A 27642-nucleotide genomic window follows, 5' to 3' on the forward strand; every position below is an offset into this window, starting at 1 on the left:
TGCACATAGCTATTGCCGCGACGTCAGCTGATCCCACTCTCGCCGCTCGGCCGCATCCTTGCTCTTGAGTTTCTCTCTCGTTTCACCAGACAGCATTGTTGCGTCACACTGCCAATCTACTCAACAATGAATAATTTGGGGCTGATTGTGGGAGTTCCAGGGCCATGAGTGGAATTAAATTTATATTTTCGTAATCAGTGCAGAGTCAGCTTTCGATTGATACCCGATTCATCAAATTTATTGCTCGACAAGCCGGTCAAAGATAACCGTCAAATTGCCTGTAGCCAAATGGAAATTGTGACGTGATACAATTTCATTCAACCGTGAGATTTGCTTGTGTCGACACCATATAGGACACTATGGTGAAACTACCAACATCATCGGCGAAATTCATTCAAGGGGCTCAGCAAAATTTTCGCGTTCCGCGTGACTAGAAGACTATTCCCAGTAACATTTCCTGACATGTAGCGGCTACTCGTCATTTTGGGGCATATAATATATTTATTGATCATTTGCTATCATCATTTAATTTTTCTTCCATTTTCCTTTTTTAACTAAACATTTTTCACAGCCAGACTGTTCAGTGTCAAGTGTACCTGTTTGATTATAGACAATGTATATATATCATTGATTATAGATTACTAACCTACCGTAGGTTAGTAATCTCTAGTTTGATGCTGGAGTGATCAGACTAGATGACCTTCACGGTTTTATCGATCATTCCTATCTAATACCGAATACTGTGCATGCATATTTTCTGTACCACCATCACAGCCGTTTGTTATGTATTTTGGTTGGATGAAAATAAAGACTCTCTCTCTCTCTCTCACAAAAACTTGCCCTACTATTCAATGAAAATTTTGCTAGTCGAGTTGACTAGCTCAGCTGTGAGTCACGTGTTTCGCATGCATCTCATTCACAACAAAAGGCGGCGGTGAGGTGATTGGCAATTTCGCATATGAGCGGGCGCTGCTGGAATGAATATAGATATTAGCCAAGAAAAAGTTATAAGATACCATTTGAAGAGTTTACTTCGAATGGTAACGCAGTATCAAGATTTCTTAGACTCCTTCATTATAGAATTTTTCATTGAAGATCACTGGAAAAAAGTGCCCGAAGGATGGAGAAAGATATTCGAAAATATGGAACCAAGCGAATTCAGTGACCAGATCTTTGAGGAACATCCCCAGAACGGCTATACCGATGTTCTGCCACTTTCCCTGCTTGCGTTCAAAACATGTTGTTCATCTTTTGGAGTATCCAGACATTACAATACTGCCATTGATATTGGAGAATTTAATTTAATTCCTTGCCAAAGTAAAATGATCGATCACATTTTCAGAAAACATGTTAAACCAAAAAAGCAGCATGAAATTAGAAAATTGGGTGAAGTGATAAGGAAAGAAATGAATTTTTCAGAAATAACGAGGGTTGTGGATGTTGGTGCTGGTCATGGGCATCTATCACGTCTGCTAGCTGTTGGTTATGATATACCAGTATCTTCATTTGAACTGAATGCTGACAGTGTGATACGAGCAAAAGAAATGGATGATGAGTGTATCAAGTGCATCTATAAAAAGAACCCACATGGTCCCAAAGTAGTGCCGTCTCATACAGCCAAGTTTATCGAGCCATTTTTAACGTCCCGTGAGTTTCTGGATTTGTTCGGAGACCTTGTACCGGCAGAAAAAATTTTACTAACTGGTCTTCATGCATGTGGGGATTTAAGTGCAACTATGTTACATACATTTGTGAATTGCAAAGAAGTACAATCTCTTGTTTCAATATCTTGTTGCTATATGAAGTTATCAACTTGTGGCGATTTCACCGAGAAAAGTTGTTTCTATGGATATCCAATGAGTTCATATGTTCGATCCATCCCATGCTATCACTTGAGTTACAAAAGCAGAGCAACTGCTTGTCATGCGAATGAAAACTTCGCAAAAAACCTCCGTACAAATGGCGATCAATTGCGGGTGCACTGTTGCCGTTCTGTTTTAGAATCATTAATTAGAAAATCGCGCCCCGAAATGGTAAGACCTGGTGTCCAAATTTCTCAAAAAATACAGTTATTTGACTTTGAAAAATATGTCAAAATCGCATTTGAAAAGATTGGTATGTCAGATCATTTGTCTGATGACGTCAACGGCGAAGAGGTGAAGTCTATGTTGTCACAGTGGAAGAAAGTGATCATGTATTATTCGCTTAGTTTATTACTAGCACCTTTGGTAGAAACCGTGATTTTACTCGATAGAGGAATTTATTTATTAGAGAATGGGTTTCCATCTCGCGTGGAGTGTATTTTTGATCCGTCACTCTCTCCAAGGTGTTTTGCGTTGATTGCGAATAAAAATTCTGACAAGTAGTTTGAAGTGCATCAGTGATCTCTTATCTGACCCTATTGATTAAATGCTGATATATGTTTTTGTCTCTGAACTAGTCAAGGGCTGGTGTGACCCGAGTTATGTTGAAAGCAGTGAATCATGTGTTACTGCCTTACTGGACACGATACCATTTATTGACCATAATAGTCTGAGCTGCAATAATTCGTCAATGTTGAACATTTGCGGTCTGTCCACAGAGCAAAATGGTTGCAGACCCCAGAAGAGATATCCATTGACATCATTTCAATTCTCTACCAGTGCCACATTCAAATTGCAGTTGCCTATAGACCTGTGAATCATCTAGGCCTACTTGCTCTATTATTTGGATAGCGAACGTGATACATAATGTGAAATTTTTGTATTGAATATTTATACTGCACTGTTTACATACATGCTACCAGTCGAGTGCTGGCTTGAATCCATTCAACCAGGTATTTTTAAATTCAGGCTTGCTAGTTATCACACTTATTGATGGCTGGAGCTGAACAGAACAGACTGCAAAGTATGCATCTAAGGTGACGTTCAAAGACTCGCATTATGCTTATGAAACCTAATGTTTAGGTCTTTTGCGATTTGCTGTTGATGCAGGCTCTCATGGGGAAGATCCCAACAGACCTGTGACACAGGTCAGCACGGAAAACCGAGCTTGGCTCAATCAAGCAATTCAAGAGTATTCTGCTCATACAGTTGACCCGGTATGTTCACCAGTATGACCTCTTCTATCAGTGGTTACTGATTACCACGGACGTGTTCAGAAGTAGTCAGTAAATTTCTAATCAACTAGAAGCGGAGGTGGCCAGTAACTACTTTTTCTAGTTATACTAGGGCACAACGATGACCTTTGATTACATTTTTAGCCTTGGTATTGGTAATTCAGCGGTAAATTTGGAGATTTCGGAATGTAATTAGAACTATAATCTGACTAGAGAGGCCCGAGAGGGCTATGAAAATCTTGAAATAAGTCAGAACTAGGGTTATAACCAAGTTATAAGTCAATTTTACTTTTATAGTTTCGAGTCAAGTCGAGTCATTTTCACTTCACCACCGAGTCAAGTCAGGGAGCAATGGGTCGAGTCGGCGTTGAGACTCACGTCAAAGTCATAGAGTTCCTAATTGAGATCAAGACGGGTTCTCGCTTCTGTGAGATGATTTATTTGGTCATGTGCAGTGACTCGGGTACAAATCGAGTCACTGCTCAAATTGACTCCATATGAGTCATTTTCCATTTTTGAGAAAATGACTTGAGTCAAGTCGAATTGTGACTCGAGTCATTACAACCCTGGTCAGAATATTGACACAGTGATTTCTATAATATTAAGGAGAACACCGCCTTGTTGCATGGTAGAATACACAATCAGGGACAATAGGAATAAACAAAGCAAGCCAATGAATATCTATATGCTTCGTAAATACTGTACCGTGTGTGTGCAGGCTACCAGTATTTGTTTACTATTAACATTTTTTAATGCAGGTGCAATGCTTAAAAGCGCACTTGACTACAATTCATCGGTTCCTCCATCCAGTGGAAGAGGCAGACAAAAATATTGAGCAATCAGATGTTAACCATGCTCTCACTGAAGTACACGAGTTTTGCGAAGACTTTGATCTTGCAAGAGATCTCCATCAGATCGGCGGTTTTGATATCATGAAGCAATGTTTGGATCATGCCAATACTGAAATTCGGTGAGATATGAACCGTTTCTACTTTTTAAACCAAGTCAAACCACCGTACAAATTTTCTCCATGAATAAACTGGCGTCATTTTCGATGGCAAAAAGTTCGATCATTGTGTAAATAAACATAGGCTACCATTGGGTTACCATATGTCGTCCTTTTTTAGGAAATCGAAAATGTACACCTTTTGTCAATTCGTCGTCCTTTACATCTTTGACGGCTAGGCTAATGGACAGGGTCAGCCGAAAAATCTCCATAACTGACGCGAAAAACATAGCTTTGACAGGCACAACAGAAAACAAAAATGGCATAAATGACGCGAAATCTGTTGCATGGATGTTCGAGCGGGTCTTTCGGAAGTCGGACTGGAAAAATGACCATTTTTTAGTCAGTATTTACAGTATTTACATAAAAGTGGGTTATCCGGGAGTCAAGTTGAAAAAACAACCTTTTTTAGTCAGCAAGGGGGGATTTCCTGTAAAAATATTCGAATCAGCAGTTCTCTACTCTACTACGATTTGTCTCTCCTGCCAATGAAACGACCGCTGATTTCCACCTCAAATTTTTGACACTAGTAACTTCGTTCTCTTGACATTGTCCCGGACATGGTTTTTTATGCAATCATGTTTGTAATGAATAAACAGCCGATGGAGGGATGGATGAGGTTAAATGACCACTTGACCAGTCTAGCAATAAATGTAGTTGACTTTCAAGGATAAGCTCAAGCTGGGCAATGCCACTTTGAATGAATTGCATGTTTTAAAATTGGCACCATGAATTATAATTATTTACTATCTTCATCATTATGCAATTGCATTACTATAATGCTTTTACAAATGATGCAGTGACATTTTACATTTTGTATTCCTTTATGATCTGCAGAGCCAAAGCGTGCGGTGTGATTGGCGGCGCATGTCAAAACCACGAATATTGTCAAAATGCTCTAATTGAAATGAATGTGTTGTCATGTCTTATTGACCTAATGAACAGATCCATTGAACGCAGTAGTGATGGTAAGTGCAACTATATTTCGTTTGAGTGTGTGCAACGGCCTACTCGCAATTTTTGCGGTTTAGATGATACCGAGAAACTCAAGATTTTCTTTGCACTATCGTGCCTTGTGCGTGGGAATGAAAGGGCTTTGTCTTGTTTCGAGGAACAAGACGGATTCTCCACAATCGTCAGAGTGTTGCAACTCAACAAGCGCCGGCTATCGGTGAAAACCATGTTCTTCATCAGATCCTTGTGTCAAGAAGACGCGAAATATGCCAAGTATGTGCTGGCCTAATTTCTGACTAAAATTAGATTTTCAATATACGCATTCATTTCTGCAGATCCTCCCTGACATCAGAACAAGTCTTGTGTTCTCTAGTAGGAACATGCCGTAAGCCATGCTGTTCTCGTCTGTTTCAGGGTGTTTCATGGACGAGGAGCAGAGATTCAAATCATGGGATTGCTGAAAGAATATATCGACGAGTTGTGCAGCGATGGAGAAGCGGAATACGATGTTGAAATAGAAGTTATTCTGGAGTGTTTGGAACGTCTCATGGCTAATTCCGAGGAAGCTAAAACTGAATGCTGCAATCCGAGGTATATTATGTGATCTCAACCATTGCGACTCATAAATTAGGATAATTAAAGAGTTACGGTCAACGACCAGAGATAGTAGTAGAAGTAGTAAGTGTAAGTGACTTGGTGAAGTACATGTCAAAACTAAGTTTAGTTAAAATTATGGTTGGGATCAATAAGTAGGTTTGGTTGGTTGTAGGATGCAACACAAAATAGCAGTACAATTTCCTACTAATATAAATTCAGTTACCACAGTACCTGGTGGTATAGTAGTTTGTTTTTTTCTCAGCTATCATCTGGGATCGTTACTCTATCGTTTAAAAAACCGGTGTACAACTGACGAAACCGCAGAATGCGTGCGTTATTGCGACAAGATTCTCAGTCTATGCTTTGACGATGTGGATGCTGACGACCGATGACACCGGATGTAGAGTGGAACTTTACTCTGTGCAGCTCCATGAGCAAGAATTCACCATATCGAGGCTGACTGCATGAACTGGAACGCAATGAAATTTTGTTTGGTCATCATCGTGTTAACATACCAGTTTGCAATGATTCGCTGATTTGAAATACAGTACGAATGAAAAAGAAAAAAATTTGCAGTCGCTAGTTTGGTGAAACAAAAAAAAAACACAATGGCATGATAAGGCTGTAGGGAAAAAATAACTTGCTCAAGAAGGGTATTCTTCCGTTACCCATTCTTCTGTATGCTGATGCACCGTAACCTCATTCGCAAGGGTCGGTACATCCTCCGCACTGACTGTAAATCAACAAGAGTGAATTATAAGTTTGTGTGCTAGCGGACCTGCGGTACCGCAGTTACCTGTTAAGATTTGGTGCCCCTCTCTTATGAGTGGGATTTCCGTCGAAGTTTCGACCTCTATGATGTCGCCGTTGATGGCGTTCTGCGTCACTCGGAATTGCACGGCTGTAGAAAAGAGCAGATAGTTGGAGGTTATATGATTTCAAAGTATGGAGTAGACTCGCTCCCAAGGCTATTTATGATTGAAATTCCGTAATTTCTGGTGCCGGGAAGTTTCAAGTACAGCCTGCACTGTGTTGTGAGGTTTGCCAACAAACCCAATATCAAAAGGCGGCGTGATTCAACTAGGACTTATAATGTGCACTGTGCAGCTTTAGATTAAAGTTACCAGTTGCCTGAATATTCATAAGTACCACCAACCTTTTCAGAGTACCTGGGTAGATTTTGTCTTGTGTTACTTCGTCAAGTGACTTGTTTTTTTACATTTGCAAAACGATTTCGAAAGTAGAATATAGGTTTGGGATTGGTTTGTGTTACATTAGCAATCAACTTGTCCAAATAGACCATGTATGAGTTTTCTTTACTTGAGTAGCGATTCCGGCTACTTTAACCACCTGCGGTCAATTCTGTCGGGGCATTCCTCATGCAGGATACGTACACCTCGGCACTAACCCTCACCTGGTTGGAAAGTATGCATCCCAGGCAGTGTCTGAACCGGGCTTTCCGCTCCCTGATTTCCATTCGCTGCTGTAACCCGGCTGAATGTCGACATGGGTGGAACTGAGGCTGATCTCGATACGTCCGGTATCGGGCCCGGAGTATGATCTGAAAATGTCCAAAACACGGTACAGTGGATGTCCCTCGGAGTTGTTGCGAATATCAGCAATAAGCATACCTGTTAACGTATCGACTGTGACTGCATTTCCGGAAATCGTCTGAAAATAGTGCAAAAGCTTTGTGTGAAGTCATGGAATAATGTTTGAGCGCTGTGTAATTGTGTATCACAGAGGTGTAACAATAGGGTTACCATATTTTGGTAATCTGAAAAGAGGACACTCTTTCCAATTTTTAGACTTACAACGCTGGAGTAAAATCCTGAAAAAATGCCAAATTTTTCCTGGCATTGTGGTCGGTTGACTAAAAAATGAAAAAAAAAGGTCATTTTTCTGGCTCAAGTACCAATAACCATGTCGGACCGTTACTTGGCTGCTGAATTCCTGTAACTCATTCCAATTTCCATGTGCATTTAAATAAAAAAGAGGACATATGGTAACCCTATGTAACAAAGTACTTCTCCTTTTTCAGAGTAGTCCAGTAGGTTTTGCCTAATTGCACTACTTCTACGCAATAGCTATTCTTACTCAACAGCTACAACTATGGTGAGTGAAATTGAACATAACAACTGGGCGCAGGGTTTTAACCAAGTCACAAGGTTCCGAGTCACAACTCAATCTGACTTTTACAGTTTTGACTTGAGTCAAGTCGAGTCATTTTCAATTCACCACCGAGTCCAGTCCAAGTCAGTGAGAAGAGGGTCGAGTTCAAGTCATTGTGTGCAGTGCACTGTTCAGTTTTGTGTTCAATCCAGTGCAAAGCACTTTTTTCAACTCTGCTCGAGTGATATAGAATGGCTCACCTTCATAGTATAGTAATTATCACCAGTCCTGACAGTTTCTGGCCCTATTTTCCAAGTATCAGGACTGACAGACGAAATACCAATAATGTGGTAACTTCGAAGTCCTCGTCTCGAGTCACATGACTTGGGTACATGACTCAAGTAGAGTCATTTTACACATTTGGAAAAATGACTCAAGTCGAGTCACCAAAAAATCATGACTCGCGTCATTACAACCATGACTGAGCGACTGCTACTGAGCACTGACCAGAGTACTTTTTGAACCTAGATTTTTAAAATTTCACTCAAAGCAGTTTTGATGTACCACGGCAGTGCTTTTCAACCTGTGTGACGGTTTGCACGTGTGCGAATGAAAATCCGGATCAAGTGCGAATGAAAATCGTGATTATTAATTGTTAACTTTTCTGACGTGGAATAATTCAAATAAACCTAATAGGAAATTTAAGATCAGTGTAGCTAACTTTTGTAGTTGCGGCGCAATTGTAAAAACTTAATACGACACGCTCTCACAAGCCGTAGTGACTTAATATTTCCGCACTCTAATTATTACGTAACCAAAGGCCTGGTTTGAAGCTGGTCTAGTGGCAGTATAGAGATCTCTACAATCTCTATAGTGGCAGACATGCAGTATATCAGCCTGTCTGAGCCTGCGGATGCTGGATGGCCAAACCTTTCTAGATGGATTGGATATGCTCCGTTGTCTTCACGGAATAGTCCCGTTCTTGCAATCTTAGTAGACAGTAGTACAACAACTGCGATACGCAGAGGAATTTAATTCGCCCTGATTTGAAATCGCGTGCGTCAAACATGTTTTGTAGAGCTGTGTTGGATAGAATTGTGGTGTTCGCGTTCTGTATGTCATACATGCCCGTAAAATCGTAGCATACAACTGTAATATTAAAAATAAATTCCTTTTCATGGGTGGGGCTCGGGTCGCGAGATGTCACAAAAACTCAGATTTTGGGGGTTGTCTAAAAGCTGCTTTACCGTTATTAAACTGTCATGAATTCTCAAGCTAGATTGAGCTAAAGAGTAGAACACACAGTATCGTGAGTGTATTTGCTCTTCTTATAAACTTGCGAGACAGAAGTTGGAGCAACGTATCATCAGGTAGCGAGCTCTAATGTACCTACTCTCCTTGATCGTTTCGTACTTTATGTTCTAAAGAAATAAAGAAAAAGCCTCAACACAATCATGTGGGTTTTTCATCCTATCGACAAACTGGAGCCTCGTGTCAGCTCTCAAATACGATTTCTGCCAGCAAGCAATTTTCACTCGCGAAAAATACGCTTTATTTTGGATAGGAGTGCAGAACAGATTTCAAGACCTGGCCATCCAAGCACTAGTAGACGTTTTTGTACAAATACCCATCAACATTGATTGGCCGAGAAGGGTTTTAGCGACATAATTGAAAGCAAAACGAGCGAAAAAGGTGTCTTTTTATTAAGACACTTGATAGCTTAAGCCACATAGTAGCCAATTTGTTGCACATCTGAACAAAATGTTTTTAAGTAGGCCTATATTCATCTACTTTTTTTATAACAATTTTCGATTAGTTTGTGCGAATGAAATTTATTTTACAAAAAAAGTGCGAACGGAGCACAAAAAGGTTGAAAAGCACTGTACCACGGGAATCCACTACTGGTGCTTATAATAGAGTATAAATTCACCGCGTGACTTCTAGTAGATGACTAGGGCTGGGCACAACGATTGTAGTGCTCAAATCTGAATCATACCAATTGTAATGATTCAAGTAGAGCAGTATTTCCGGTACAGAAATTCAGCTCCCTCAAATTATGAGTTACTCTATCAATCAGAACTGTTTTCAATTCTTTTCTCTCAACAAACAGCCTACCAATATCCATGCAAATGACCTTCGTGTGAAGCGGTAATGTACCTGCAACGCATGATCACGACACACGCCATGTCTAGTCATACTCAAGAACGACAAAATTATTCTGATCAAGTGCGACTGGCATTATATTATTAAAGGTACAATCTGAACTTTGCAATTGTTGTTACTGTATATGACATAAAAATGATGATTTTGTCCTGCTATACGGATAGGGCACGTAAAATTGACGACTATGGGTATGTAAAATTAAGTATTAGTTGAGTGGAATATCATGAAATGTTCAAATACCTTCCTTTTATGATATATTACTCTTTAGTGGATAGGGGCTTGTAATTTCAGTACTCAAAGAATAGTGTCTCACTACTCAACTCGAATCATCACAATACTCCATTCGGATCATTCTGCCCAGCCCTATTGATGACATGAGCCGGTTAACGACAAATTAATAGCACCCATTGACTCACGTAAGACTGGGCCGGCATCATGTAAGACACCATCAGCCCCGGCACTTGGGACTGGTCGATCGGCGACGGATTCGGGTCCACGACCACCGGCACGGAAGGCTGAGCGCTGGAAGTGAGCGGCACGATGAAAGTTTTCTGCGTGCTGAACATCGGATATCCCAGCGACGCGGTCGGGTCCGACTTTGTCAGAGTAGAAGCCGGAGGCAGAGTCGTCGTAGCGAAAGTCGAGACGTCCGAGACCGTCGTGAACTGAGCGTGGTACGTTTGCTCCGACTGCGGTACGGGATACGAGAAATGATGGGAGGTCTTTTCGTTGTTTATCAAGGTAGCTTCGGAAACTTGACCTTCGCCTAAATCGCAAAACTCTGTCACACCGTATTTGCATTTTCCCGAACAAGACAAAAGCCAGCACCTGCTACCAGGCTGACGTGTTCCGTAATGTTGGCGATGATCTCCTCGTCGCTTTTGCCAAGGTTCATGTCGCTCGATGAAATAGGAAAAGGGAATGACTGAAAACAAGTGAGGGGTTTAATTGGAGATCAGGCGACGTATCGTACATGTTGCAATAAAATAATAAGGCGTTTCACAACCTTTTTTTCACCACATAACTCTTTTTTGCGATTTCTGACGGGATATCAAACGAAAGGTCATTTTGACACGATGAGAAATTAAAAACAATCTATGCCCTGGCGGTTTTGGTGTTCGGATGTACGGCAAGGGATTCCAGAAGGATAGTACCTTATTTAATGTTTTTAAATCTAGAACCACACTAAATTTAGAAAAATAGCAGGGAGAAATTTGAAAACTGTGCAAAAACAAGTGGAGCTAAGTAAGCCCACCGGAACGCTTCAAAACAGAACTCACGAGCAGTGACTTGTTAGCATTGTTGTTTTTGGAACTCTGGATTTTCTTCCCTTTGCCCGTCTTTGCATCCTCGGGAGACGGGGGTAGCGGCCCTTTCCTCCAAATACCCACCGCGTAATCGGGAACGAAAACGTCGTGCTCCTTTTTCTTGTGGCATTTCAAGCTCCTATTGGCTTTGTAACGCATGCCGCAGATGTCGCAGACGTAAGGCTTTTCACCTGAGATGAAAGAGGAATCGTGGCTCGCCGTGCAGTAGAAATAGGCGAGCAGGATGACAGCAATTTGCGTTTTATCCTCTGTATTTGGCTCATTGTAAAGGGACGCATGCTGACAGCGTGACATACACAAGAATAATCATGTCCGATTGTAATGATTCGAGTCGAATCTTTTGTCCAATAAAAATATAGGTCTTCAAACCAATAGTAATATTTTATCCATATAGATTCAATAAGTCATCCACCCTCACAATGGTTGCAAAGCACTACAAAATAATCGTGGTTCAAAAAGTGGAAATCATTTTGAAAGGCATGTATCGGGCAACATTTACCTCGGGGTCGCAAAGGACATACCTATCTGAACACATTGATACTGTTCTGACTTCATAATAGTTGGTACTCGATTTTGGCTGGCCCTACCAATCAAGAGGCCAATCACACTCCCGATTTTCCGATTATCCTATACAGTTTGCCTCAAACTGTACCGACAAGTCTTGATAGGATACATACCGAGAGTTAAAAACACCTATTCAATAATTCACAGCGAGCAAAACAGCACCAACCAGAACCTGGAATCAGATTGGATTTGAGGATTTCACGAATAATACATTTGGCCAAATCCAGTTTTCGATCAAGTATTTATTTGACAGTTGCTACTAAGCTAGCACTCAATGACGGCGGAATTTTCAATTACCTGTGTGCATACGCGTGTGTTCGATCAACTTCGTTTTTCTGGGGAAACTCTTCCCGCATTTATCGCAAACAAACGGTCGGCTTTTGTTGTGGATGTCGGCGACGTGCCTTGTTAGACCGCACTTGTGCGCAAAAATCTTCAGGCAAATATGGCATTGAAACCTGCGAAAAGTAAGGAGTTTAGGCAAGTCGTCAGTATGGTCGGCTGTAGCGGAGCGTTATCATGTTTGCTAATTTGATTGCGTTTACAGATCAGAAAATGCAATAAAGGCATAAAACATGAATTACCTGTCAACAGGGGACTGGCAGAAAGAAGTGAATATTCAATATAATTTTTAATTCTATAATATAACTGTCGCCTTAGACCAGTGGTTCTCAACCGATGTTCCGTGGCACACTAGGGTGCCGATTGAACCACACAGGGGTGCCACGAGAAAGCAAGATCAACATGATTTAAAAAAGCATCGTCAATCTACGTCATATCTCTGAGATGCTTCCGTCCTGGAGTGCGCAACTTACTGGTTCACAGACAACTGAATCATATTTTTCAACTTGAAGTGGAAAATGGCGACTAAATACACGAGTCTGTGATGCACATTCTTTCATTTCAAACCCAGAACAAAAAATGCTCAATTTTGCCTAAAAAACTGTTCAAGAAGAGGCGGAAGTAGTTATAGCCACTCTAGCAAGTGATGCAAGTTGGCACACACTACCCAAGTACTCCAAAAAAGTAGAAGTAGGTACTTGATTACTGACATCTCAAGTTAAGATTATCTTCATTAGTGCGATTCGCAGTGTAATAACAAACGCTACCATAAAATAGAACACAAATCCACAATCATAAAACATACAAAATGAGACTTACTGTCTCTTGATACCCTGGTGCTGCATCTCGTGTTCTCTGGCGTGAATTTTCTGAACAAAGCATTTCCCGCAGATCGAACAAATGTACGGCTTCTCGCCTGGAAGCGCAAACGAAACGTTCGACGCGTTCATGAGCACAAAGCGTACAATCACCAACCCGTATGGAGCAACATATGCATTTTCAAGCTGCTCTTGTAGGGGAATCTCTTGTTGCACATTGTACAGACGAACCTCTCCTCTCCTGTGTGCGTTCTACGATGGAGCTGCCAAAAATACGCTGGCTTACGCGGAGGTGGTCGGCAACGAATCACTTTTACTTTTTCGGAGCACTCAAGTAGATTTTGCCTGCTTGCACTAATTACCATGTGGTGTGACTTCAGACTACTTCCACTCCACAGTTTTTTAGACAAAACTACTTACTTTTTAAGTTTCGGATTTAGTAAAGTAAAAAGGTGTTTGGGGATCTGTTGCATCATTTTTACGAGTGAGTAATTTTCAAGTAGTTTTGACATGTCTTGGAAATCACCACTTACAATTTAAATTCAAGATCTTCTTGGAGGTACAGATCTTCAATATACAATAGTATATTCATATTGAAATGAACCCGAATATTTTCAGCTGACACTCGTAAGGGGTAATCGTCAGCAACTAGTAGAGCATCGGAAAGAACATTGTATGTCAAATCGCAAAATATGACGTCACCGACATGAAATATTGGATAATCAGGGCGCGCTTAAGCTAAATGTTAGATGATACACAAACTCCTTCTGTAGGCACAGGTCTGGTTGGCGTATTTTGATAAAAGTTGAATCCAAGGCACCCACAAACGAAAGTGCAAAAACTACCTCACCCGACAACACTGAATGTGTCGACCCGGTAATTTTTCGCGCAGACAGGATTATCCAACAAATGTTTGCCAATGGCAGAATTTATGGCCTTTGCCTGCTCTGAATCAATGTAAATTGAGTAGAAATTTAAGGTGATGCTTCTACTTCTATTTCAGTACCAACGATGATTGCTTAGACCACTTCTGGGCATTAACAATGATGTGTCCTTAGTCCTAAGGAGTGCCTACTATTTCATCAAGGATAGAATAGTTTCGCGATGGGGTTAGTGCAGTGCATGCTGACATCTTAATCCAATTCGACACCAGGTTTGCCTCAAATTCAAACAAACAACCTCACGATACCTGCATCACATATTCGCTGGTAAAAGTCTTGTCGCAGTCCGGACATTTCGTTCTCATCTTCTTCTGGTTGTGTTTGGCCATGTGCTTTGTCATTTCGCGCTGCGAAAATATCTTCTCGTCGCAGTTCGAACAAGGCAGCCCGCCGTTGTGGAATTGCATGTGTCGGTTCAAGGCGTTCCTGAAAAGTAACAGTTCAACAGATCCTGGCGAAGATTGGTGAAGCGCATTTCTACCTATTGATAATACGGGAAATAGAAACTCCATCATTTTCAGCTTTAGTTTGTTACAATGTTTCTTTAAGATAAATTACATCGCTAGGTTTACGAGAGCAAAGTTCACAAACTACAAAATTACTGTTTTTCACAAATTACTTTAGAACACATTTTCTCCAAATTAGATTACAATTAGAATTACCAAATGCGTAGAAACTCGAAATATATTCTGAATGAGAAAGATATGTAGTAAGAATTCAGTTCAAAACAAATCAGAGTTCATTATAATAAAGATGAGAATGGAAAATGTCTGTGTACGAAGCTTGGCTCGTTTCGCACTATACAGTTCTCCTGTGTCATTTTCAGAAAGACAAGAAATTACAACAGATTTAAAACTAGAGCATAGAAACATTTCACAAATTAGATCAGACTTAGATGACCGGCATTTCGGCCTAATTAGACTAGAATTATTCAGTTGTCAAAGTCTGCACGAGAGGTCATCTCATCCTGAATTTTCACAAGGCATCATTGGCATTATAAAGACGATTCAAACCTGACTGATTGACTTCAGGGTCGAGTTTTAGACTATTTTTTGAGTACCTGACATTATGATGTCAAACAACGTAAGAGATACTGAAAAAATTCAAACTTATCGAGTCATCATGAATTTTCGTTGCAGACATGATAAATCAGTCACTACTGCCAATGGCAGAGAGACATACGTTTTGAGGTATGGAACTTTAATACACATTCTAATAATATATTCATAATAAATATGTGAAAACCCTAATCTTTTCGAGCCAATACTCTTCAGGGGCAATCGTTAGCAAATGAGGAATTTTAATAACTTTAATATAACTACATCGCTTAGTGTCAGAATAACATGCTTTTGGTTTTAATATATCTTTATCGCGAACAAAATGGTAACGAGAAGACTTTGACGGTTACTACCTGTATTTGAAATTTTCTCCGCAGACATGACACGTTATCACCTTGGAATGGGTCTTCATGTGCGTCTGCAAGAAAGAGAATTCTCAAAGACACACCGCGGCGTACCGGAAGTCAAGAGAACAAACGAATCGGTCACCCGCATGTCAGTAACTTCTTTTCCGCAATCGCTGCATATCTGAGAATCGTCTTCGCCGCTCTTAGACTGAAATATATCACAAACATTTGCTAGGAGGTGAATTTTTTCAATTGCGACAACATGATTTGGTCGCGGCGGAGTCGAGAAGGGATCTGAATAATCAGTGAAATTTGTGTGTACATAGTTTGAACTTATTAACACTATACATAAAACTTGAGAGATACGGATACAGATAAGACATTTTTTGAGAAATTCCAGTTCTAGTTGAGGATTTTTAAAAGTGTGCAGTTCTAGTTTTATTGAATAGTATATTCATATTGAAATGAACCCGAATATTTTCGGCTGACACTCGTCAGGGGAAATCGTCTTCAACTAGTAGAGAATTCAAAAGAACATCGTATATCAACAATCGTAACACAAAATATGACATCACCTGCATGAAATGTCGAATACGAGAGCGTTCAATGTACTCTTTTTAGATGATACACGAACTCTTTTTGTTGACACAGCCTCGACTGGTGTCTTTTGATAAAAGTCGACTCCAAGGCACACAAATGAAAGTGTGAGCGACCCTTTCCGAGTATGCGAAATCTGTCGTCTCGATAATTTTTCGCACAGGCGGGATTATCCAACAAGTGCTTGCCAATTGCAGAATTTATGGCCTTTGATTGTTCCGCATCAGTCTCGAGCGGATGACGATTACCCCTGACGAGTGTCAGCCGAAAATATTCGGGTTCATTTCAATATGAATATACTATTCAATTGTATATTGAAGTTCTGTACCTCCAAGAAGCTGTTCTAGTTTGATCTTAAATACCTTTCTTTTTTTCCTGGCCTTCATTTTAGAACTGCAATCCTGTGAATAGAAAATTCGAATATGAATGACACTTGCCGGGAAATTTCTCACCTTGTTTTACCTTGTCATGTTCGGCTCCCGCAAGACTTTTGCCGAAGGTACTAGACGCTTCCTCAACAAAACTCTGAAAGATCAGTTGTAGCGAGTTAAAATCTGTCGAAGCCAGAAAATTAGCACTGATCGAATTCCGGCCAAACGTCTTTCAATGGGTTTCCTTCCGAAATTGCGGAAGCCTTCAAATCTCGATTGGCCGTATCATAGAACTAAAACATGAAGCACACACTTGCGTCATCTCAAAGTGACACAAAATTGGTACGGCCGAAATTTACCAAAAAAACTTGAACGCGATCGCATAAAAGGTACACAGATTTGAACTTTCAAAATAAGCCAAGCGGTTGTTACGTCGCAATGAGCGATACTCCATTAAGAGTCGAATCACTCGCGAACTCGGTTTTGCACAACCCTTATCCTATTATGCCGCAACAATAATCTCGCTAACCTGGCCTAAACCGTGAGAATCATTCTCATTAACGGCGGTAAACACAATCTCCTGTTCCATGGGTCGCCACTCCGCTTCCGTTTCCACAACTTCCAGCTCCTCATCCACCGAATCCTCCGATAACACAAACGGTCGAACCACCTCCAACTCCGTCATGGTCTCGGCTCCGGTTTCGATATTGCGATCGTTGTTCACTACAATCGAACATGCTTCGTTCGCATTAAACGAGCCGTTGTCTTGATTTTGTCCGGGCGCTTTTGTGACCTTTTGTTCGACTCCAAACTTGGACTTCATCATTTCGTGAAACTTCGCAGTAGAGGCTCTCATCGGCCGCTGCGAAGTTTTAGGAGTGTCGCCCCGATGCGGCGACACGCTTGTGTCGGATTGCGAGATCACGCTGGTGACAGCGATTTCAGTTTCAGACTCGTCATCTTCGTCTAGCTGCTTATTTCTCGACAGCGCCTTCTCGATTTCCGTTATGTGGTTCTTCATGTGAACCTGTAACACAGTGGTTCTTAACCTCCTTGTGACGGCGATCGCCTTTAAGCTGGATTTTACGAGCACGTTTCAATAGACAAAAGGTTCACTTCACAAGACTTGACCCCTTTCTATTTTTTTTTAGAAAGATGAGATCCTCGTCTTGTCAATTATGTATTCACACAAGGTCCGCAAAGAAGAACTTGTGGTACAAAATCCGAGATCCTTGAATGAGGACTCAGCCAGTTGGCGCTATGAGGCTGCAAATACCACAGCAAAGTGTTGTTAGGAGTCTCACCTTTTCAGTGATACCTGATCGAACCATATGAGAGTGTTAGTTTGAAAATGATCAATCAGAAATGTCTTCCGGCCTAATTGGTGTGACTCTTATACAAACAACAATGACTCATCGCTTCCTGCATTTTTGATTGGTTGCATCGACCCCTATCGTGACGTAGTCCGCAGTGCAACCAAAGTTAGCGTCGACATGGATAAAAATTCTGAGTAGCTTTACTGCGACATTTGGCAAGCTTCCGGCTAAAAAATATGGCTGCTTTCGCCCAGTGTTAACAATTGTTCGTATCGTCCGAGTGGCTATTGGCAGTTGGCACCCGTGGTGAGCATTGAAAATAAGGACACAAGTGAAGAATAAGGACAGATTTTATAAATGAGGACAGTGTAGTTTTATAGTTGTTGTTTCAACATTGGAATTTGATGGACCCCTTCGAACCCCAGTTTAATATGGCACTGCGCTCTTAAATGAAGTGGTCTCAAATTAAAGATGAAAGTGAGAGAAATTTTTTGGGCGCAACCATTTTCCTCGGAACGTCACAGTATTCAAACAGCAGGAAAAAGTGTTAGTTTCCACTCTAGCTCATCTCTGTGGCTTTTCAACACATTGTGAAAATTGTGGCAATGTGGCATGCATCACTTTCTTGACGAGATCAGGCAGGATATTTGTGATAGTTATCAGCCTAAATTATGAAGCGGTTTAGTTACAGTAAGGTGTACCCCGTTGTTACGTCGTCTGTACCGTAACTAAACCATCGTGCCCCTTTAAGAACCCAAGTTGTAAGGTAAGTACTGAACATAAGTACATGACAATTTGTAACTACAAAGACGAGATCAGTGGCTCTTAACCTGGATTTGATTGAACTCCAGGGATTTAGTGATTCAGTCTCAATGGTTCGGAGGTCAAGACTTTAAGATACTCATGCCGTTTGTAACAAGATATCTGTGCGATCAGCCGGTCAGTGTGCTATACAAGTATGGTATGATATAACAACGAAGAAGAAAAGCAGCGGACGGAACCTCGTAGATGGACGCGTCTTTGAACACTTTCTGACAGGTGGGACATTGCAGCCTTCTGACGGCCCGGGCCTTGTTTGTGCACTTTGGAGATCCATTGCTTTGCTCCTTTTCGCTATTGGACGCAGATCTGATATTGAAAGATGGTTGGTTCATTAGTTAGTTTGTTAGTAGCGAATTCCATCCAAGACACACCAAAATTACTCAAGTAGATGCCGACACGGACAGTTGCAATTTGAATTCCAGATACCGTCACCAATTCACTCATTAGTATGACGCAAACATATATACAACACTAACGAACTAGTTACAAGTGTTAATTTCCTAAACAATGCTGACGTGGAAGCAAACTCACAATTCATACCTCAACCACAACAAATCATTGCATATGACCATCGAAGTACATATATAAAGCTATAAGAAAACAATTACCGAATTCCATATTGACCGTCCATATTGCCACAGTGCACTTCGTCAGTTACGTCCTAAAAAAACAGTTAACAAGATTATTTTACTGCAGTCCCCTCCAGAGTTATGTCGGCATGGACGTGTGGTAATTTGGGCTGGACAAAATGTATCACTCATTTGAAGAATTTTTCATGCTGTAAGATTCGATCAGACGTGTCAAGCTCGCTGAGCTGATATTACTGAATGTGAATTTTACCAATTTTCGAACCAGAGTGGCATATTTGAGGTACACGCCAACACTATGATTGGAGCTTGGTACCTGCTATGAGAACTGGACGCAGGATCTGACATTCATCCTGTAGCAAAGACCAAAAATTATTTTCATTTAGATCCACATTAGCGGTGTCGTACAAAACCCTAAGTGTGAAAGAGAGCCCTGCTATAAGTCGGCAACTTAGAACTCATATAAAAATACAAGTCAAGCCGACGCTACTTCAAGTGCAAGAAGAATACAACATGTCCGAGAAGAACTCGCATAATCATGACAAAGATAGGTGCGACTGCGATTATCGAAGTTACAATCGGTTGCCGTCATAAGAGGTAAGCATCGCCTATGTCAATATCACTTTCTTTTGACCAAATCTAAAAAGTTAGCAGTTTGGATCCATACAGTAACATGGTTGTCTAAAAACGCAACCACTCGAGTGAGGAGTGGAAGCAGATAAATCCCACTTGAGTACTCCATAAAGGTTGCAGGCCTACTTTGTAAATGGCCATGTTTGTGTGTAATGGCAAGGGTTGTAATGACTCGAGTCACGATTTTTTGGTGACTCGACTCCAACAATTTTTTCAAATGTGTAAAATGACTCGACTCGAGTCAATTTGTGACTTGTACTCGAGTCATTGTGCCCGACTCGAACCAAGTCATATGACTCAAGACTAGGACAGCCAAGACAGACATTTCATCGTAACTTCGAAGAATAGTACAGTCACCACATTATTGGTATTTCGTTCATCAGCCCTAATACTTGAAAACAGGGCCAGAAACTGTTAGGACTGAGGAAAGTTACGATATCATGAATGCGAGCCTTCCTATATCACTCGAGCAAAGTTGAAAAACGTGGGTTGAGCCGGATTGAGTTCAAAACTAAACAGTGAATGCAATGACTCGGACTTGACGGTGAATTGAAAATGACTCGACTTGACTCAAGTCAAAACTATTAAAGGGAGATTGACTTGTGACTCGGAACCTTGTGAATTGGTTACAACCCTGGTAATGGCAATGACCATAGATGCAGATACACCACAAGTACTAAACAACAAAAAAATCGACCCATGTCATTTCTATTCAAGGTATTACCTCCGATTGCATAACATTCTTTTTCGATCTTGTATTCCGGCTTGTAGAAGCCACTGAGTTGCCTTTGTCGCAGACGACATCTTCCACACTTGTCTGACGAGTCGATTTCCTTCTCGTACCAGAATCAGAGCTGTTGGACTGTCTCTTTTTTTCACTGCCACCCGGATTTTCTCGACCGGCCCACTGTTCGTGTCTCGCGGCACTGTTGCCGACCTTTGTCGCATGCTTTGCCTTCTTTGCTGAAGGAGTATCAATAGCCGTGTCTCTAGATTCAGACATCTTCATTTCGGACAGCGTCACTGCCGACTCCAAATGTTCGGTCAGAGTTTGGATTTGGAGGCGACGCGAGGCTTTCAAGAACGCGTAAAGAAGCTGAATGTCCGGACCTGCTTCGCTGTCGACATTTTCTAAACAAATATGACATTCAAATCAACGTTGATCATATAAGCCAGCGCTTTTCAACCTGTGGGACGGTACACACTTGTGCGGATAAAAAGCTTGCCGTGCGGATGACAAATGTGATGCAGATGATTAAATTGTGCAGATCGTTCACTTCTTCTGAGTGAAATAATTCAATTTCATTAGAATATTAGGTGTAGTGGCTCTCTAACTTTAGAAGTTGAGACACATTTGTAAAAACTTACAGGACTTTTCCGACATACCAGTGGCTAATCGTAGCTTTTACAGCAATTTAGTCTCGCGCCAATCGGAGCGAATTAATACTTGTGCACTATTAATGTTAATGCTTCTTGGAGGTACAGAACTTCAATATACAATTGAATAGTATCTTCATATTGAAATAAACCCAAATATTTTCGGCTGACACTCGTCAGGGGTAATCGTCAGCAACTGGTAGAAAATTGTAAAAAACATTGCATATCAATAATCGTATCACAAAATATGACGTCACCGGTATCAAATTTCAAACGAGAGAGCGTTCAATGTACTATTTTCGGGTGGTACACGAACTCCTTTTGTTGACAGAGTCAGTACATTGAACGCTCTCTCATTTGAAATTTCATGCTGGTGACGTCATATTTTGTGATACGATTGTTGATATACAATGTTCTTTCCAATTCTCTACTAGTTGCTGACGATTTCCCCTGACGAGTGTCAGCCGAAAATATTCGGGTTTATTTCAATATGAATATACTATTCTGTTAATGTTACATAATCAAAAGCAGGAATAAAGACCCGGCCAACCAAGCACTAGAAATTGTTGTACAAGACCTCACTACTTATGTCGCCGAAAAGGGCTTTATTGCACTAATTGACATTAGAACAATGAAAAGGAGTTGTCTTCTTGAAAAGATACTTGATGACCTAATGCGGGGAGCTTTGAAGCAAGAAGTCTCACCTATCTAACTGTGGCAGCAATTGAGTTATCGATAAACCGGTCGCCTGCTTGTTGGACAGCTGATGAAAAGTGTTCATTTTCTTTTGTATACTAATTTTAGGTTAGATTGTGCGGATGAAATTTGTGCAAAATCAAAAGTGCGGATGCTAATCACAAAGGCCGAAAAGCACTGATCTATGATGTAAGTGATAGTCTGTAGACCAGTGTTGTCAAGTGTCAACCTCTTCAGCAAAATTTCAGATCTCAATTCTAGAGATTTTGACAGACAACATGAAAACAGTTTAAATTTTCCGTTTGTATCAGAAGCTTGACTGAACAACCTTATGTGTACCTCAGGGTTTAACCAGGTGTTCTTGTAGTGTGGTGAATACTAGTCGATGTGGTATAACCTGTGGTCATGAGGATGTTGATCGTTTTTTTTTATGACTAAGGAGTTGGTTTGCATTCACGCGCCATTTCACGGCAGTGAATTCATTGGCCTACCTCCACTTGCTTTTGCTTTCGACGATTGTCTTTTCGACTTTCGAGTACTTGGTCCTGTGTCTACAAAGAGTGATATTCTTTCAATCGGATATGCCGGATCAATGAACTACAGCCATACCGATTCCAGGACTTTTGAAATTCAAATCAATGTTCCCACTGTAGATGAAATTGAGCAGACTGTCCATACAGCAGCTTATGACTTCATCCGGTAATGCCACCAACAATTTTGAAGTTCCAGGAACCTAGATGCAGCGAGTTGAAATTCATAATTTCATTCATAAATTTACTATCACCAACAACAATGCTTGTCCTTTTTATATTAATTTAACTTTTCATTCAGTTTACAATGCAATGAGTAGCAGTGTTGGGATCAAGTCACTACCTTTGAGTCACGAGTCATTTCACATTTTGACTCGAGTCAAGTCAAGTGATTTTTGAAGATGAGTCAAGTGAAGTCACTCGATTTTTGGAGGTGACTCGAGTCAAGTCACAATTCAAGTCAAGTTGCCTTTCGAGGTATGAGGTATGATTACGTCATTGCATTTTGCGATCTGTCTGAAATACAGATTGAGTGGTCATTGATTCCGAACCGATGAACGAATATCGAGTTCAATGTTGTATCGCTCACATATACTTAGAACTATTAAACTACGTAAGTAATTGCATAGCCTCAGTTTATAGTTACCAGCCAAAATAGAGAAACGAATTGATAAGATGCAATACATTACCCATTTACTAATTGATATGATACAATTCGAGCCTGCGCCAGTGGTTGAGGACTATATAAACTATATTCGAATTCAAATTCAATAAAATAAGAAGTTTGGTTAAGGTAAGAACAAAGAACAGAAGTAGACATTTTGTTACTAAATTACTTTACTACTAGTATACGACAACATAAGCTGTTAGCTTCGATCACTTCGTTTGCGGTCAATTTAGTTGTGAGGGAACAATAGAGGCTCAGTAAAACGCACGATCCTTGAGTGATTGGTCGCTCTCACGGGTTACACTAGCGCAGTGGTTCTTAATCTTTTTTCGTCCAGCGCCCCCTTTCAAAAATTATCGTGCTTCAGCGCCCCCCTCAACTTCATATTGTAAGGAATGTAATAAAGACAATGAGTAAGAGGGAGGGCCGTAACAGCACTTCGTCAACCCCCCTAAAAACGATTGCGTTGCGCACCCATAGCGTGATGAACCGAACTTCTGAGGGCTTCGCCCCCACAAACCCCATATCGTGATTTTGATGGTCAGCAAAGTTTGTGTGGCCTGGTCGCCCTAGGTACCAAAATTTGCTATAATGCATGGTAGTTACATTTATAAGTCGCTATAAACTTTTTATCCTCTCAGCCCACGTAATCAGATTTACCAGTAGCACTGAGTGAGCTGTTGTATAGGAAAATAAGGGGCACGTAATTAATAATTAAACATATTCGGGCGTTCCCGCAGGTGCAATTATTCGTTACCAGGGCCGTAACAGCACTTCGTCAGCCCCCCTCCCCAAACATAAAACGTTGGTCCTGGGCCCCCATCGGGTGATAAACCAAACTTCCGGGGGACTTCGCTCCCAGACCCCCATTAGGCTGTCCGCTATTTGCTGATAGCCTATTAGGTATCTACATTGGGTGTACATTTATTGAGGGAGCTATTCTCGCCTAGTCGCGCGAAGTGCGAAAAATTTCACTAATTAATGATTGAATTGGTCAATATCATCGGGAATTGCATGTAAATTGAGATCAATTTTTATCCTCTCTCTGCTCACGTTAACACATTTACCGGTAGAGCTGAGTTAGGTGCAATGTTCCCTCTAAGCTGCGCACGTGCACAGTGCTGACACGGTCTCTGCGCACAGAAAATCTACGTTGCGCACAACAAATCCGGAGTTATTACCTTTTTTTAGTCGTTACGCACTGTTGTCCAAGGGTCAGCGCAGTGAGTTGTTGAGTGTGCGCAGACTCATCAAAACTTAAAGCGAACATTGTGAGGTTTCTTGGAAACTGTAGGGCCCGTTACCAATAATAAAACATATTCGGGCAGGCGAACCCGTTGGTATGACCTCGTTGCATGATGTTATTTCGTGACCCCCTGTCTGCAATATCAAAAAATATAGAATCGCTCAACGGGGATATCGCCCAACAGGAATATCCCTGTCGCCCAATCGTATTAAACTAAAAGACGCACACGATTTCAGATTGGTATTTCTTCACTGACATATAACTTTTCCCTGCCTGATGGAATTCGTCTTCTGGGGTTCAGATTTCCAAGACAGGAACATTCGGTGTCAGTCATTTAGGCGCCCATGGACAATTAAACCTATATGTATTTTGAAGGTTATATGTAACGAAGTTTTCGGTGTTAATTTGCTCTGAATACTCATTAAGGATATGTCCTATCACCACATCATCTACTGCGAAGCCATTTTTCTCCAGCGCCCCCCATACCGCCCCCCTGAGCCCAGCGCCCCCCATATCGCCCCCTGAGTGTTTCTGCCCCCCTTCAACATCGCCAGCGCCCCCTGGGGGGCGCTGGGGGCAAGGTTAAGAACCACTGCACTAGCGTTTCGCGAAAAATCCAAACATATGCAAGATTTTTATCGACACCGATTACTTGATGACTTGAAATTGACTCGTGAATTTTGCTCTGAGTCACGAGTCAATCCACATTTCTGATACGCCGAGTCAAGCCAAGTCAAGTCATTTTACCAAAGTGACTCGAGTCAAGTCAAGTCATACGAAAAAGGTTACTCGAGTCAAGTCATGACTAGAGTCATCCCAACACTGATGAGTAGTACTCCTGTACCTGGAAACGACATTTCCGTGAAGTAGCCTACCGTAGTGATCAACCTGTAGTGTTGTCTCCAGGCACTGTTTCGTGGTTGAGTTGGGCATTGTTTACCTGTTGGTCGTATAAAAAGTATATACCGGTATTGGAACTGAAGTCTGTCTACTGTCATGATGCCAAAATAAGTGGTACTCGATTTTGCACAGCCATAGTGACAAATCTTTATAAAATTATAAAATGGAGTTTTGAATAGTGTCACCTGAATTTTGGAAATACCGTTACCAAAACTAGGGATTGATAGACTGGGAATTGATCAATCCTATCGTAACCATGAAAGGGCATTGAAACTTAAAATACCAACTACGGAATAGCACAAATATAGGCATTGTGCTGACTGTCGTGGACAACGTTTCTTAATCAGCTAGCCAGCACACAAAAATGTTGGCATGATCATCTGGAAGAGGTGGCAAAGCAGCAGGGTTGAACTGACTCGAGTCGTGACTTGCCTCACGATTTTTTGGTGACTCGACTTGACTCGAGTTATTTTTGAAATGCGCGATATGACTCAAATCGAGTCATATATGCATGACTCAAACCATTGTAACTTCGAAGAATAGTAAAGTCACCGCATTGTTGGTATTTCATCTATCACTCCTGATAGGGTACTTGGGAAAAAGGGCCAGAAATTGTGAGGACGGAGGACCATGTTATGTTATGTTATTAATATATCATGAATGTAAGGTCTTCAATTTAACACAAACAGAGAAGCGGACGTGTAGTGAAAAAGTGAGTTGAACGGGATTGAACTCGAGAATTAACAGCGAATACAATGACTTGGACTCGAGTCACAACATTTTCTGACCCAATTTTACAACCACCAGTTTTGATAGACGAAATACCAATTATGTGGTAGCTAACTATACTTCGGAGTCACAATGAAATGTCTGTCTTGGCCACCCGAGTCTCGAGTCATAGGACTTGGTTGAGTCAATACATAAATTTCCTCAGTTGAGTCGAGTCATTTTCCGTATTTTACAATATGACTCGAGACATTACCGCCCTGATTCTGTCACCTGGAGTGTGCACTGTGCATTGTTCAATCATTTGGGCAATATCCATGTGTCCATGACCGATATCGGCAGCAAACGCAGATCGAGAAATGACATACCATGCATTCGTTCTCCATTGCATCATTCAACAGCCCATCCAAGACAGTGGATGCCGCTGACAAGACACACCCGTGCGCATTGAAGGATTGGTTGGAGTCGGAACATTTCAGTACGACATCGCAAAACTTGCCCTGCTTCTGTTTCTCATGCAGACTGGAGAACATGGTCGATTGATGCTCACTCCAATTCTCATGGTGAGGGACAACCGCCATACTCTCCCTGAAATGTATTTGAACACAGTCAGCCAAGTTACATACGATAGATCAAGTAAAGAAGTGATATGCTTGAAAGTAATAGACTTAGGCCTATGAGTGTCTGCCTATATCTAGTGAATGTCGCCGATTGGCAATGTTCACTGTTCCAGGAGATATTTCATCATTTTACTTGAGTAGCATCAGTGATTACTTTGACTATCGTAGTATAGCTTGACTGGACGACCTGAAGATTGATCACTGATGACTAGGACAAGTTTTTGTTGCAGTTAAATTCGTGAAAAGTTGCATTTATTTTTGACAAAAGTTGCAGTAAAAAGTTGCATTTATCTTGGACCAGATTTTGCTCGGCTGACTAAAAAAAAAAGAAAAAGGTTAACTTGGAATACCCGTAAGAGCGTTGCTTCAGTGCTGATTTACGGTAATTCAGTCGAATTTGGCCGTGTATTTCACCAAAATCAAAAATACTTTCATGAAAAATCAAAAAAGTTGCATGAAAAAAAATGGACAAAAGTTGTAAAAAGTTGCACTATAAGATTTCTTCAAACAGCATTCTGAAGCTGCCGGAAGCTGTAACAAAAACTTGCCCTACTGATGACGTTTGACTTGTATTAAGCTACAGTGAAATTATTTACAATTGAGAGATGGCTTTAAGTGGTGAGCGTCGCGTCGGCGCGAATCAATGCTTCAATGGGCGGAATTACAGAATTACAAAGAAGTTGCGTAACAAAAGCCGTCACTGGGATCCACGGGATTTTGATGTTTATTTGGTAGTACTAATACAAAATTAAGCCCTTGAGATGTTGATAAACGATCGTAGCTTGGACGTTTGAAATGCAGCGTGCGATGAGCGTGAGCAAAATTTTATCGCAACATATCTCTGCTATCGTTTCAAACCCTGCAGTATGAAATTCAACAACACAGGGTGCAAAATTCCATGTCCTTCAATTGACGTTGTATTTACACCGTTTGGAACTCAATCGCATACTTTTACTAAATATGTCAATCTAAATATAACTTACCGAGTAAATGAAAACTTCTCTGGCTACTGTCAGAAAAGTATGGCCTCCGAAAACGTCGATTTCTTCAGATAAACAAGTAACTGCATTCACGCCGAGTGAATTAGTGAATCCGTATCTCGTAGCAGTGCCTTTTCATCACGTGACCTCGATCAATGTTTCGCATAAAGTAGCAACCATGACATAAGGTCAATTAATACGGTGGTACATACTGGTACCTTCGACTGAATTCATCGAAATATTGTTT

The 27642-nt window shown here is 41.0% G+C and overlaps 3 protein-coding genes across 4 annotated transcripts; 2 read left to right on the forward strand and 1 right to left on the reverse strand.

Annotated features, from left to right (window-relative positions):
- Nucleotides 1-897: 897 nt before the first annotated feature.
- Nucleotides 898-2831, forward strand: LOC145434278 (methyltransferase-like protein 25B). Its single transcript, XM_080311641.1, has 2 exons — nt 898-1040; nt 1096-2831. Exon 2 carries the CDS (start codon nt 1143-1145, stop codon nt 2364-2366), a length of 1224 nt encoding a protein of 407 aa, XP_080167767.1. The 5' UTR covers nt 898-1040; nt 1096-1142; the 3' UTR covers nt 2367-2831.
- Nucleotides 2398-6263, forward strand: LOC145434281 (hsp70-binding protein 1-like). Of its 2 annotated transcripts, XM_080311646.1 has the most exons (7): nt 2398-2886; nt 2946-3079; nt 3856-4067; nt 4941-5071; nt 5135-5330; nt 5472-5648; nt 5917-6263. In XM_080311646.1, the coding sequence occupies exons 1-7, from the start codon at nt 2856-2858 to the stop codon at nt 6044-6046; spliced, it is 1011 nt and encodes a 336-aa protein (XP_080167772.1). In that variant the 5' UTR covers nt 2398-2855; the 3' UTR covers nt 6047-6263. The 2 variants fall into 2 exon arrangements, with proteins under 2 accessions (XP_080167772.1, XP_080167773.1); XM_080311647.1 differs by lacking the exon at nt 5917-6263 and having other exon boundaries at nt 5393-5570.
- On the reverse strand, nt 6140-27623 carry LOC145434273 (uncharacterized). Its single transcript, XM_080311635.1, has 23 exons — nt 27399-27623; nt 26164-26383; nt 22336-22459; nt 22218-22277; nt 20378-20784; nt 19042-19094; nt 18613-18739; nt 16825-17322; nt 16387-16449; nt 16287-16325; nt 15470-15535; nt 15334-15398; nt 14171-14348; nt 13139-13244; nt 12983-13079; nt 12119-12279; nt 11210-11427; nt 10758-10854; nt 10346-10695; nt 7286-7325; nt 7069-7215; nt 6451-6555; nt 6140-6387 (listed from the first exon to the last, which is right to left on the reverse strand). Exons 2-23 carry the CDS (start codon nt 26374-26376, stop codon nt 6299-6301), a joined length of 3303 nt encoding a protein of 1100 aa, XP_080167761.1. The 5' UTR covers nt 26377-26383; nt 27399-27623; the 3' UTR covers nt 6140-6298.
- Nucleotides 27624-27642: the final 19 nt, after the last annotated feature.

This window comes from Botryllus schlosseri, chromosome 2 (genome assembly GCF_051294905.1).
Source record: "Botryllus schlosseri isolate E-star chromosome 2, Bs_hap1, whole genome shotgun sequence".
In the NCBI taxonomy this organism is placed as follows: Eukaryota; Metazoa; Chordata; class Ascidiacea; order Stolidobranchia; family Styelidae; genus Botryllus; species Botryllus schlosseri.